Source organism: Taeniopygia guttata, chromosome 1 (genome assembly GCF_048771995.1).
Source record: "Taeniopygia guttata chromosome 1, bTaeGut7.mat, whole genome shotgun sequence".
Taxonomy (NCBI): Eukaryota; Metazoa; Chordata; class Aves; order Passeriformes; family Estrildidae; genus Taeniopygia; species Taeniopygia guttata.
The window spans coordinates 30572865-30586161 of NC_133024.1; the positions used below are offsets into that span (position 1 = coordinate 30572865).

Below are 13297 nucleotides of genomic sequence, written 5' to 3' on the forward strand. Positions count from 1 at the left end.
ACCTTGCAGAATATCTCAATGCAGATGGTTTTTGTGAAGTAAATATTTCTTAAAAATATCTCGAGCCTGGAACCATAATCTCTCTTCCTGTAAGCTTCTCTTATTCCAGATACCTATTTTATATAGATACTATAAATAAAACACTGTTCTACAATGCGTAGTAAAATTTCATAATCAGAGAAACACCAGGTGTGATTATTGCACAGAAGAAAGAGGGGTTCTATCAATTTTAACTGTAGAAATTAACTATAGTCATGGGATTAATGACTTGAAATACTAATATCTGCAGCATTCTAGATTTTTTTCAAAGACTGGGCAAGAATTAGTCTAGAAATAATTGCTTCTTACTATGTAGGAGGAAGGAAAGAAGCTCAGTTGCTGATTGTTGAGATTTATTAACCCAAACAACATTAACAAAAACAAGCAAGAAAACCCCAACCACATATTTTGTTAATTTAAAATCTGTTTCAATTTCTTATGCAATGATTTTGCCCATACTTGAAAATAACATTTGTTACAAATTGTAAGAGTTTGTATTCTGTGACAGTCAGGATAATGGATGGCACTATTTTAATGATTATCTTAATGGGTTTTTTCCTCCAGAATGAACAGTTGTTGTCATATATTCTGTATATGTAGAAAAATGGCTATGAGAATTTCTCATTAGAATCTCAATGAAGGTGAAAGCAATTGTAGCTTGCTGTTTGGAAAGATTTTTCAGAAGCAAACTAATGTAATCAAAGTTTACAGAAGTACATGTGGTTGTTTATTTTCTGATAGGAACGCTGCTTAATTTGCCCAGAGAAATAATGACATTGAAGTGTTAGGTAATACATTTTGAAATGTTGCTGTATTACAGTTTTGTATTTCAGTAAAGCTACATGCTTAGGTATATAATTTCCTTGAGTAAGTGTAATAATCACAGTTCTGGTTAATAACATCTAAGGAAGCATCTCCAGACATGTCTCTTGACTGTCTTGGCACTCCTTTACAGAATGCACAGAGATAGAATTCTTGTTTATGCATCAGTGAAACTTGATTGGTGTGTGTAGACAAGGTGATACTCTAGCCACAAAATATGGCATCACTACTCATGATCAAGGCTTGAGTGAAAATTACTTGGCTTTCTCTGAAACTACTGTCTGAAGTAAAACATAATTTCTTGAAGGAAAACATCACATTACTGTACTTGTTTTTGCAGTGTAAAACTGAGCTAGTGCTTGATGTGAGTGTTTTACTGATAGTATTTCAAAGTAATGAATGATGCATTAAATACTGTACCAGCTTTGCTCTAAACAGAGAAATCTAGCTTCCAAGAAGCATTATTCATGCCTGACTGAAAAAACTGTATAGCCAAAGCATATGTTTCATAAAGTAATTTCTGAAGTAAATTTGAAATATGTGAAGAAAGTATTTCAAATAAATAGAAATAATTTCTTAGAAGCTCATCTTTCTATGGAGAAGACCCAGAAATGGTGATCTCATTTCACAAAACAAATCCATCCAATGTGGAGTTGGTTTGTTTACGTTGAATTTCTAGTTCTGAGTTCTAGTAGCAGTTAACTTCTGCTTTTCAATCACAGAATCATCTTGAGTTGGAAGGGAGCCCCAAGAATCATCTTTAATGAACAGCCCCTATGGGTGTCAAACCCCAGATACTGGTGTTATTAATGCCATGTTTTATGGAGACAACAAAAAGCTTGGTAAAATACATGTTTTAAAACTGGAGAGTAAGCAGAAATATTGAGAGGCTTTCAGGAGTACTAGTTACTGAATGATGCGTTGACTTATAGAAGGGTTGGAACAGAGAAATCTTTATTCACTTAAAATTAAAAAAAAAAAGAAAGGAAAAAGATAAATTTATATATAATACTCCATTTATTCTGAGTTCCCTCTGCTCCTCTCCTCTTTAAGATTATGCCTAATTCATAGGACACAGTATTGAGAGGAGTTGAAGAGGAAACTCACACCCAAAGCCCCATAAATTCAGGGATTTCATTGGTGACTATAGAGTAGAAGGCTGTGGAAAAATGGGGGTTTGTCCCTGCAGTAGAATGCTGATGTTCTAATTTCTTTCTCACTTTAAGCATGCATTTCATACATTTAAGTTAATGTACCTGAAAATTTTACATAGATACCATTATGCTGATGATAGTTTTTATTTGTTTTCAGCTGTGGGATTGGGATCTTGGTGCTTCCACATGACCCTGAAGTATGAAATGCAGGTGAGTACTGATAAGTACCTGTGAATAATTTTCTGTGTGTATCTTGCTGTACAGTCATTTTGCCATTTCTTGGCTAGATGAAACTTGTATAAAATGAGTTAATCTACCTTAAGTATTGTTGTACATGACTCCTGCTCTCAACAAGGCAGTAATGCAGGTCTTGTTTCAGTAGGTATTTTTCACTGATTATATACAGAAATATATACTTGTATCTAAAATAAGAGCTATCATCAATTGCTTATGGTGCTAGAAGACACTTTATCCTTTAGGAAATCATATTATGTTTCTACACAAGATGTTATTTTAAAAATATCACAGCTTTGGCATGATAAAAAGCAGTATTAACTGGAGTTATTACTATTTATTGTAACTTTTCTCATCTTTATGTTTCTGTTTATCTAGATGTACCTGTAACATTAATTCTGAAATCAGTATCTTCTCAGTAGGGGTAATTGAGTAATTTTCTCTCTGTTTTCAAGCATTCTGTAACAAATCACAGGACATAGGGATTGTCCTGGTATTTCCTGTTTTCTAAAGGGACACAGGAAGTCTTGTCATGTCCTCTTTTAGGTCTGCAAAGAATAAGGAAATGCATCTTTGAATTAAAGTCAGGGTGAAATGGGATGTTGTTCAAGATTAGGAAACTTACATTTAAAAGTCTGTGCTGGAAGTCTGTGTTCCCACCACAGTCAATGGAAATACAGTTTAATCAGTGGAGTGGAGAGAGGCAGTTGGCCAGGCTGAATCATTCTCTAGACTCCACTGGCAATCTTTGCACAAAAAAGATTCATTTATCTAAACAGAGATGTTTAGTGTTATATTAGACCCTGTGAGTGTTCTCTCAGGCCTCCAGCTTCCATCCCACAGAGGTGCAGGTTTCTTAGACTCCTTTCACATCTGCCAGTCTTGGATGGGTGTATTGGGAGTGACAGAGCATCTCAGGTGGCATTACTGTGGCAGCTGAATAGATTCCTGCATTTCTGCTGATCACAGTGGGACCTACATATTGCTGATTGTTTGATGTTTGCCTCCATAATGCTCTGGTTTCTATCTCTGGCATGTGGTGGAGTCTGTCAGCTTCCACAGAGCATACTGTTATCACCATGCAAGAATATTTGGTGCTTTTTTTGGCATGAAAAAGAGGTGGTTTGTAGAATCATTTCACCACTCTCTCCTAAATTAGGGTGCCATTTTCCTGTATTTGGTGGTGAAACTGCCTTGAATTTCCACCTCTTTCATATTACTTCCCTCAGCTGCTTGTTCCTATCTTGGCCAGTATTTCAAATCCTCTTTCTCACACTGTTGCAGAGGTGAGCAGTGGCACCCTGAAATCACGATCATTAAAGTGATCGTGTTTTATGAAGGGGGAGATTGTGGATTTTTGTTTGTTTGTTTTGTGTGGGGTTTTTTTTTTGGGTATTTTTTGGTTTTGGTTTGGGTCATTTTTCAGTTGTTGTTGGAGGTTTTGTGTGTGTGTATAGAGGCTTTATTTTAATCCAAGTCACTTTGGTGCTACTTGCCCAGTAGTTCTGGTGTTGCATCAGAACTAAGGGGCCTATGAACTGTGGTAAATAAAGTGGGGCAGAAGCAGATGAGAGGGAAGCAGGAATGTCTTGCATCATCTTGTCAAGGATGTAAAAGGCTTCGTGTGAGGCAGAGAAAGTACATTTATTTTGGCAGCCAAGTGAAATCCACAAGCGGTCCATAATTATTCTGATTGTTTGCTTACTGATCACCATGGAGGAAACAGCTCAACCAGTAAATAAACGTTCCTCGTTTACTTTATCTCTTGTTATGGTTAAAAATCAGCATAGCTATTCAAGGAGACTTTTTTTTACATTTGTTTTGCAGACTTAATACTGTAAGTGATTGATTCAATTTGCTTGATTAAAAAAATGTGAACACTTCTGTTATTGAAAGCAGTTGTTTAGAATATTTCTGAGTAGTTCTCCCCTTTCCTGTTATTTTTATGGGAATTGGCTTGATTGGATTCTCGAGGAATGCACAAAATGCTTATTTAGCCAGTGAAATCAATTCCCTGAGTTCCCTTCTTTCCATAGTTCCTCATTGTCCAGGCATGCCTTTGACAGTACTCCTAGAAGCATTAATTCCTTTGGATACAGAAGTCATTGTCTTCTGCATGCAAATTCTAGTTAGGATCTTTTGAGAGGCTCTTTGTTGCTACTCTAATGTCCCTGGGATGCTGCCAGCATATGAACTTGAGCGTCAGCACCTGTCCAAATTTGAAAGATTTTCCTGTATTGTATTTCTTGTTCTTCCCCAACCTTTTTCTTTAATGAGGTGTTAAATGACTCACACTCTTTAACAGCCTCATGAATTAATCCTGTAGCTAATTCCTATCAGACTTGGAAGAGCACATCTCCGAATTTGTAGAATATATTACTGTAAAGCTGAATTCAGCTATTGCTTCTATTTTGTCCCCTCTAAGGCATCACAGCAAAGATAAACTACTGTGATGGCAAGGTGCTACCAAACATGCCTGCTAGCTTCAGCTGCTACCAATGTTGCTGATACTGTCTTGGTGCTGCCTGTTGTGGTCCCTGACCATGTAATGCACAGGTCCTGGGATTTAAACCTTGCTCTGCAAGGTGGGTTGTGTGCTGGCTCAGCACCTGGACCTGGCTCCCTGTAAGTCAGACCACTCTGATCTCCCCAGTGGAGAGAAGCAGTGGCAGTGTGTGGGAAGAAGCAACATCTGCCCTATCAGTGGCAGCTGGGCAGCAGAGCTGTTTAGCACTCTTGTGGAAATGTTCCTGAGCTTTATATAACCAAAATCACAACTGATACTTGACATTCAAGATAATACATCTCTCTCCTCCTGTAAAGAATTAGATCCACTTTTTTTTTTTTTTTTTTTTTTTTTTTCCCATGATAGGAAATTTCAAAGCTAAAATGAACTTTTTGACTGTGCAGTTAGAAAATTATCTCAAACCATGCAGAATCAGGCTGGCTTTATAAAAGAGTTTGGAAAACTGCTTACTGCTCTTAACAAGTCTTGTTGTTCAGTATAACATGGTTATGAGCTTGTTAAGTACCCTGTAGCAGTGGTAGGAAAGCAATTTATTTACAGGCACAGCCAACAAGAACTTTAAGTGACGATGGAAAAAGGTCAAAATTTTTTTTGCATCTAGTTCTTGTTTTTATTAGAAGTCAAGCTCTAAGTTCTAAAAGCCCTAACTATTAATGTTTGCTTAACATATTAAAAATCAGAGGCTGTGGATCTTCATTGATCCATTTGTTTCCTTTTTCATTTCCACGATTTTCAGTCTTTCTTAAGAGGAGGTAAGTTTAACTGTATATTTATAAGCAGAAATTCATTAAAATTCTTTGGTGAGAAGTTTTACAAGAAAATGATGCTATAATTCTTTTTCCTTCTAATGATAAATGGCAATTTTGAGTTTACCTGCTATTAAGAAATCAACTCTCTTGTGATTACCGTTTTAATTCCGTTCATGAAGGTAGCAAGTTCCTGGAGAAATAACTGTTTTAGCTGTAACACACCAGTCTTCTCCCAAGGTATAAAAATTGTTTAAGATAATAAAACATTATATGCCGCCATGATTTCTGGGGAAAGACCCAACAAAATAGCCCACAAGATCCCCACATCAAACAAACAAAAAACCCTGTTTCTGAATTAAAACAATGTAAGAAATTTCTAAAATTAGGAAGTAAACATGTGAGCATATTGCCCATCCTAATAGGCTAAAATGGTATTTTATGCCATGGAAAAATACAACATTTCAAGTTCTTTGTAAAGTAAGAAGGTGCTACTGAGTGTAAGGACACAGATGGGATGGTCTTCTTCAGCCTGGCTTTACAGAACTAATTCTTACAAATATTTTAAGAGGTGTGAGCAGCAAAGATGTCAAGAGTCTTTGAAGGTATGGGTGTTTATGAAGCGTAATATTCAAAAGATTCAGAGTTATAAGCTTTTAATGCAGCAGCTTTGGTAGCTGAACAGGATTTGACAGTGCTACGTGTTAGAGTACAGTCAAGAAGATGGATATCCAAATGACTTAAAAACTCCTGTTTATTAAGACTTACCCTTTCCTTAATTAACTTAGACAAGCTTGTGAGTTAAAAGTAGCTTTCATGTTTTGATGTCTTTGCTTTTTATAGCTGTTGGATGAACTGCCAATGATATACAGTTGTTGTGTGTTTGTCTACTGCCTGTAAGTATTTGTTAAATTTTTTTTTCCTTGAATATTTATGAAATGTTAACTATTGAAATGTAGAGTCTCTGAAGCCAAATTTAGCATATATAGAGAGAAAGCTTCTGCTGCTTTCAGTGAGATCTGTTTTTGTACAGCATTATGATATTAGAGTTCTAGGCTGGCTTTAGTCCTAGTTTTTGCTGATTTAGATATATTTTACAAATGGGTTTTTTTAGTAAGGGAAAAACCCCACTCATTAAAGTGTATACTACACTCATTAAAGACTTAGTGTGGTATACAATCAGAGCTCAGTGCTACTTGTATAAAAACAGCAGACATAATAAAATCAACTTCAGAAATGCCTACAAAATTAGCAACATTATAGTTTATTTGAGCTGGATTTCTATGATGTAGTCTGGCTTGAAATGAAAATTTCAGGTTTCTGGCTAAACCTGCTTTTCACTCATCTGGAAAATTAAAGGGACAAGATTTTATAAGGAGTTGAATGCATATTTTGGGGAGAGTGTCTTTGAACATGCATGACAGCTTAATGCAATGCCAGGCTATGTTCTCCCATTTAATTTTGGGAGCAATGTACCATTTGACAACTGTAAAGATACCCTAAGTTGGCTTCTTCTTGCCTGTTGCTGGAAGGCCTGGATTTAATATAATTTGTTCTGTCACTTGGCAAATCCAAATGATAGATCAACTTATTGCAGACTAAAAGAGGAAAAAAAAGTCTTTTTGCTTTTGAACATATCAAATATTCAGCTGTTTAAAATTGCGATGTCTTGGTGAAGATTATTGTAGCTTGCAATGGAGATGGGATGCTTTAGGACTAAACCCCTGTCTATGGAATGTGACTCATACATTAGTGTGATTTGTACAAACTCAGGACCAGAATCATAATGCCTCTTTTAGTAGAAATATTTCCATTGTAGCTCCCTGTCTCCTTGAAACTGCCATTGCATTTGTCCGATTTGAATGTGATTGGAAAAAAGGATGAGAAGTGGCTATAAAAATCTATCTCATTTTTTTTTTTAGTGCAGTGGTTACTTTTTTATCTTCAAAAGCACTGAAGTCTGTTATTGCATTTATAATTTCAGTAAGATTCTTTGCATGTATGTCTAGTAACAATTAAAATTCTCAAAAAAACCCGAGCTAATGTGTAGTTTAGAAGGCCTTTAATAATTGTTTTGGTTTGCGCAGGACATTCCCTTATACATCATTCAGTTCTGCTGATTCTCAAACTGTGTAATTACTGCAGCAAGCCATTTTGCAATGTAGCACATTGTGCTGCATTTAGACTTTTTTTTTCCAAGATGTATTTTTATTTTATTTCCTTTTATCAATTCATGATGGTGTCTATTTCTCCAAGTTTATAAACAAAGGAGCTAGATAGATATAACTTGAAACTATATAGACAGATTCCTCCAGCCCTGACTATCATGGGCTTCTCAAAATTCATTTTTGTTGGGCTTTTTTAGACCTTTTTTCTTATGTAGATACAGTCTGGGATGTGCACGCATTTCCATCACAGCTGAGACTGAGGTGTAGTGTAGAGACTGTGAAGTTAATTTTAATTGTTTGTTTTACATACTGAGAGCAGTCAGGTGCTTTTACCTTCCACTTTTACCAGTACCCAGTCTAGCAAATGTACTGCACTACACCTGTCATGAAGCCATAAACAATCTACATTTTAACAAATCTGAGTTCAGTGTTTTGTAAGGCAGTCCTTTTCCTACACTGCTGCTTGCTCAGTAATGTTTTTGACAGCTGTGTTGCATTTTAAACTAATTTCTAATTTTCCATCCATTATCACCCTGTAAGCACCTTCTGAAAACACTTCTGCTTCACAAACTCTTTTCTTAGAGTGGGTTACTTCTTGGCATATGCTTGAGCTTATTGGTGTTAGGGTTTTTTTGCCTTAGATTTAAAAAAAAAACATTTATTGGTAAGAACATGAATTTTTTTCTTAAAATAATGCATCTTTATTTAAGGAGTTAGAATTTCTTGAGGGACCTAAGACTCATTTGGATCAATTTTTTCACAAAATTTTTAATATTATACCTTGGAAATTGCATCCATGATATGGTAAGTGATCAATGTTATCTCTGTCCTTTATCCTCTCTTCCAGATATGAATGTTTCAAGTACAAGAATACGGTCAATTATGCACTGCTTTTCTTGTTAATAACATACAGCGTTGTAGTCAGCATAGTAAGTAACTTTTCTAATATGGCATTTTCACCCTTAGGTTGGCAGTTTTTCTGACAGTGGAGAAATGTTATTGAGGCAATACTAAATCTCTGTCACTTCCAGTCAAGAAAGACAAATTATTCTTTTGTTGGGAAAATTATGTTGCTGGCCAGAGAAATCTAAAACCCTTCTATCTAAACCACTGTATAGAATAAATAAGGAAGAAAAGCAATAATCCAGTTGCTAGAACAGAAATGTGAGAAAAACAGTTGCCATTGACTTGATATGAGACCTTGGATAAGCTGTGTTCCTCACCTTCTCTCACTTTAATTCATCTGTGGAAATAAGAATAATTCTGTTTGACTGCAAAAAAGTGAACTGTTATATCCAGTTCAGGATGCAGACTGGTGTTCTAAAACAGGGAGAATAAGAGAATAACTTAGTTGTACGTTTCTAATTTTCTTTGTGTCACAGCTAACTTGACTCCCTTTGTCAGTGGAGTGTTCTTCCTTTATGAATAAATTCAGTTTCATGCTGTCAACAACAGATGGAATTTCCTATGTAATTTTTATTGATAACCATTTCTTCAAAAATTAAAGTATTATTATAAGTCATCTTCAGCTGCCAAAATACTTGCCTCTTCTCTTCTATTTCTCCTGAAATCTTTTATACTTGTGGCACATTATGCCTGAGGTCTAGTGCCCTTCCCTCTTCAAGAACATAAATTAAATTAGCTGTATTACAAATAGGAAGAACTACTAGCTTTTTGTAAAATGAATTGAAACATTAAATTATTGTCAAGAACAATAAAAGCAAATCAGAGGTGAGTATGTTTTCCTCTTGCGATGTGTATCGAGAACATCTGGTAACTTCAGCATCTTAATTAGTTTTGTGTGTACTAAATTAGAAGCCTTATGTTAGTTGTTAATATTGATATTTGTGCTTCTTAGTTTAAAATAATCCCACAGTTAAAATCTCAGGTTCTGTCAGATGAAACTTCAAATATTTGATATTCAATTTTAATGGTGCATGGATAGGCTCATGGCTTGATTCTAACAGGACACACCTTGGCAATATTTAAATTATGATGGTTCTGATGCAAATTATTTCTCTTTTTGAATCTTTCCAGGTTTACCTAGATTTGAAAGAGCCTGTATTCCATCAGGTAAATCTTGTTCTGTTGGAGCAGCTAATTTTGGTTTTCAACTATGCTATTTTAGTGGAATTTGTTAGGGTATTTTGCTGCTAGAAGAAAGATGGAAGGGAAGCGCAATTTGCCGTTTGCTTTTTCTTTGAACAGTATTGCTGCCTGTCGTGTCACCTTACTTAGTGACCTGAAAAAACAGAATGCTTCAATGTGTGTTGTGTTTTAGTTTGTGACCTAATATTTCCCATGGTTTCCATCAGTGGCAAGTGTCATGAGGTGACCCTAAGGTGTGTGAGAGAGGAATAGTTAAATGAGTCTTTCTGCTGCTTTCCATTAGCAGCTGCTTTGAAATTATGACCTTACATCATAAGATGTGTTGATTGACTTAGCACCACATTCTTCTCTCTGCTTTAACACATTTGTTTATTGGGTTTTTTAACTACTCAGTTTTACTTGGTGGAAATTCAAGGCGAGTTTAAGCACAGAATGCCTTCTGGGTTTATGTAGCAGACTGCTTTATAGAGGCTTAGTGGAATATTTGGTACAGGCTCCTTTTGTAGCAGCCCAGTAGTATTAATATGCATCTCCTGCCTGTAGAGATAGCACTTGCATCGCTTACCTCTTCACAGGAGGTTAGAAATTATGCTCATTTCTGTATGCCATGGGTAATTTTCCCTCATTTATGATTTTTTTGATTAGGGATAACAGCTGAAAAATTGCCAAGCAAAAAGCACAGAGCTCTTTGCAGGACATAGCTTTAAAGCCTTAATTTTTGAAATTGTTAGTGCCACTGTTTGTCAAAATGTGCCTGCTGCATCAGCAGTTGTAAAAATGATAACTGGCTCCTGTTGGTGGATTAGTGAAGTGCTGATCAAGAGAATAAATTTTCAGCTGCTCCAAATAATCTCCCCTAGAAACATGAATTGTTACCATACCTGTAGATAAAATAGAAAATGGCAGCGTGGGGTTTTTTGATTTTATCAATTAAATCCTTTTTTTTTTTTCCCTGATTTACATTTCAAGCAGAAAGATACTGGCTGGAATGAAAGTGACAATTTCTGGTGCTTTTACTGTGCTGGTCATAACTGGTTTTGAATGAAGTATCTTAGAATAGTTTTGTTAACAACAGTGGCAAAATTTACTATTTTTAATGAACTTTTATCTCTTTAATCAATTATTTGCCCAAGCTGCATTTATTGGAATAAATACATCACAGGTTCACTATAGTACAATGCATCGTTTGATGCATTGACATAGGTGTTGCCCCATGTCACAAAAACTAAAACAATAGATATTAAAACTTTTTGGGAAAGAGGGAAATAGAGAAAGTTTAAACTGTTGTCCCAGACCTTTAATTTTCTGCATCTGGTTTCTCTTAGGTTCAGAATATGAACACCCTGTTATAATTTATACATGGGGAATCAATGTAGAAAATATTTAGATCCCATAAAAGTGTTGGACTTTTTACAACAATTCCTTGCAAATTCATTTTTATGGAGAGCATACATTTATGGCCGAATTGCAAATGCTCAAGTACTGTACTTATTTTTTCACAGTCTTTGCCAAATACGTAGTAAATCCTGAGGAAATATTTCCCTGACTGCACAGCTAAACAAGGATTTTTTCTTAATACTTTTACATTATTTTAGAGTGCATTAAAAAAAAAGTTACATAATTTCTGTAAGCATTTTCAAACTGCTTTTCAAGTCACTTAGATTTGAAATAAAATTAAATATGTTAATGTAATCATAGTTTAAATCAAAATCTGTCCAACTGGGTTAGAAAGTAGCATCAGGAGATAAAGCAGCATTTGGTTCCTCTAGGTGTTTGTCTATGATCATTTTAAGTTATCAGCCTTGGAAAAAGAGGAAGAACTACAAGGATAACTTTTTATTGTTCATTGTTTCAGTATGGATTCTGTTTTGTTTTTTTTTTTTTTTTCCCCCTCTGGAAGGAGGCCAGTAAGAATGGAAAAAATAAACCTATTATATTTAGCAACCAGGATGCAATCCTCATTTTTCACCAAATTACTCTCTACTTGTTTTTCCAATTTAGGCTCATAAATTACCAGCTGCCAGCAGGGCACAGAGGTGATTTCAGTTTGTCATCCATGGCATAGTAGCAATAGAGACAACTTCTTTTTCTGCATCCACATATTAAGGGAGATCTTTAAGTGTTTTAGTGCTTCAGCTGTAGGAGGAATGCATGTTTTGGGCAGTTGGAGATAGCACATCATTAGAAGGAAAAAACCAATTCCTGTTTGAAAAGTGGTCTAGTATTTTTTGCCACCTCATCAATTAAATAAAATATATTAATGGCCTTTACAGGCATATATTGTCTTGTTTATGTTCAAATATCTCAGGCTAGAGCACTATTAGTCCTAATTTTCAAGGTGCTAAACAACCTTAGGTCCCAGCTGCCTGGTTGTTTTTGAGGCAGACCATTGTCACAGAAAACAGCTGTGCCTCTCCCCTCTTTTCCATCTGGCACAAAAATTTATTTTCTGACGTGAATTTGATTGGGGAACTCAACAGGTTGAAACTCTTCTCGGAATTAATTTTAAATCAGATTAGTTCTTTATCCCTGTTTGCCACATGTATATGAAAAAGGGGCAGGAGAAGAATGGCTGCTAGAGTGAACTGATCCACAGACATACAGAGAGTTCCTCTGGAAGTTAAACTTTCAACTCAAATCTTACAAGTAGCCTTCTTCCTAATATGATGAGGCCTAGAAAGCTGTCACATACAAAGCAACACGTTCCATATGGATTTGTCTGCTTGCTGCATGCCATATCTGATCACTTGGAGTGATCAAAACCCTCGTTCAGCGAGTGGGCCAAGTTATGTGAATAGGGAAATAACTCTAAAAACCTGCTTTATTTGCGTAGTCATCTGCTGTGATGGTTTGAGGCAAATTTTAGCAAACAAATAGTTAAAAAGTTAATGGAAAATTAGATTGAATAGCTGTTTCTTCTACATTAGGAAATGTGATGTAAAAAACTAGGCATTCTAGAATGTTCTTTTGGTGTCCCATGAGAAACAAAGCCAGCTGGAGGAACAGATCAGTAGGAGAGCTGCAAATAGGGTAAGGTAGTACCTAGTGAAAAATGACTAAAGAAGATTATGAGAAAGCCTGAATTTTCTTGGAATCAGTAGTGGGACTATTTTGTTTGGTTGGTTTATTTTTTAACAACCTGTAGCAGGAAAAAGAAGAGTACTCTGTTGGTATTTGTGATGATACAAAGTTCAGAGTTATCACTGAGTACTGGGGGAAAATGAAGAGATAACTGGGATACCCAGAGGACGAGTATGAGGACTGATTCAAAATGGAGGAGAGGCACTGATGGACAAATACAAACTATTCTTGTTCTAAACTGTTCATAGATCACCAAAGGAGGGAAGGGAGTGCCTGGATGTGTTCACTGTTTACAGCATAACAACATGACCAGGGATTTTTTTTTCTTGGTTTTGATAGATGTAAAATACAAGTATTGGATTTACTTCTTCAGCTGACTTTGAGTAAGAGGAAGAAAGTAAGCATGGCAGGAAAAGG

At 35.7% G+C, this 13297-nt stretch overlaps 1 protein-coding gene across 1 annotated transcript in view; it reads left to right on the forward strand.

Moving 5' to 3' along the window:
• Positions 1 to 13297, forward strand: part of ACER3 (alkaline ceramidase 3) — a 56098-nt gene that overhangs the window by 24198 nt on the left and 18603 nt on the right. The window contains exons 3-6 of the mRNA XM_030268378.4: positions 2173 to 2225; positions 6366 to 6418; positions 8538 to 8619; positions 9728 to 9763. Coding sequence (XP_030124238.1) covers positions 2173 to 2225; positions 6366 to 6418; positions 8538 to 8619; positions 9728 to 9763 — 224 coding nt within the window. The remainder of the gene's footprint in view (positions 1 to 2172; positions 2226 to 6365; positions 6419 to 8537; positions 8620 to 9727; positions 9764 to 13297) is intronic.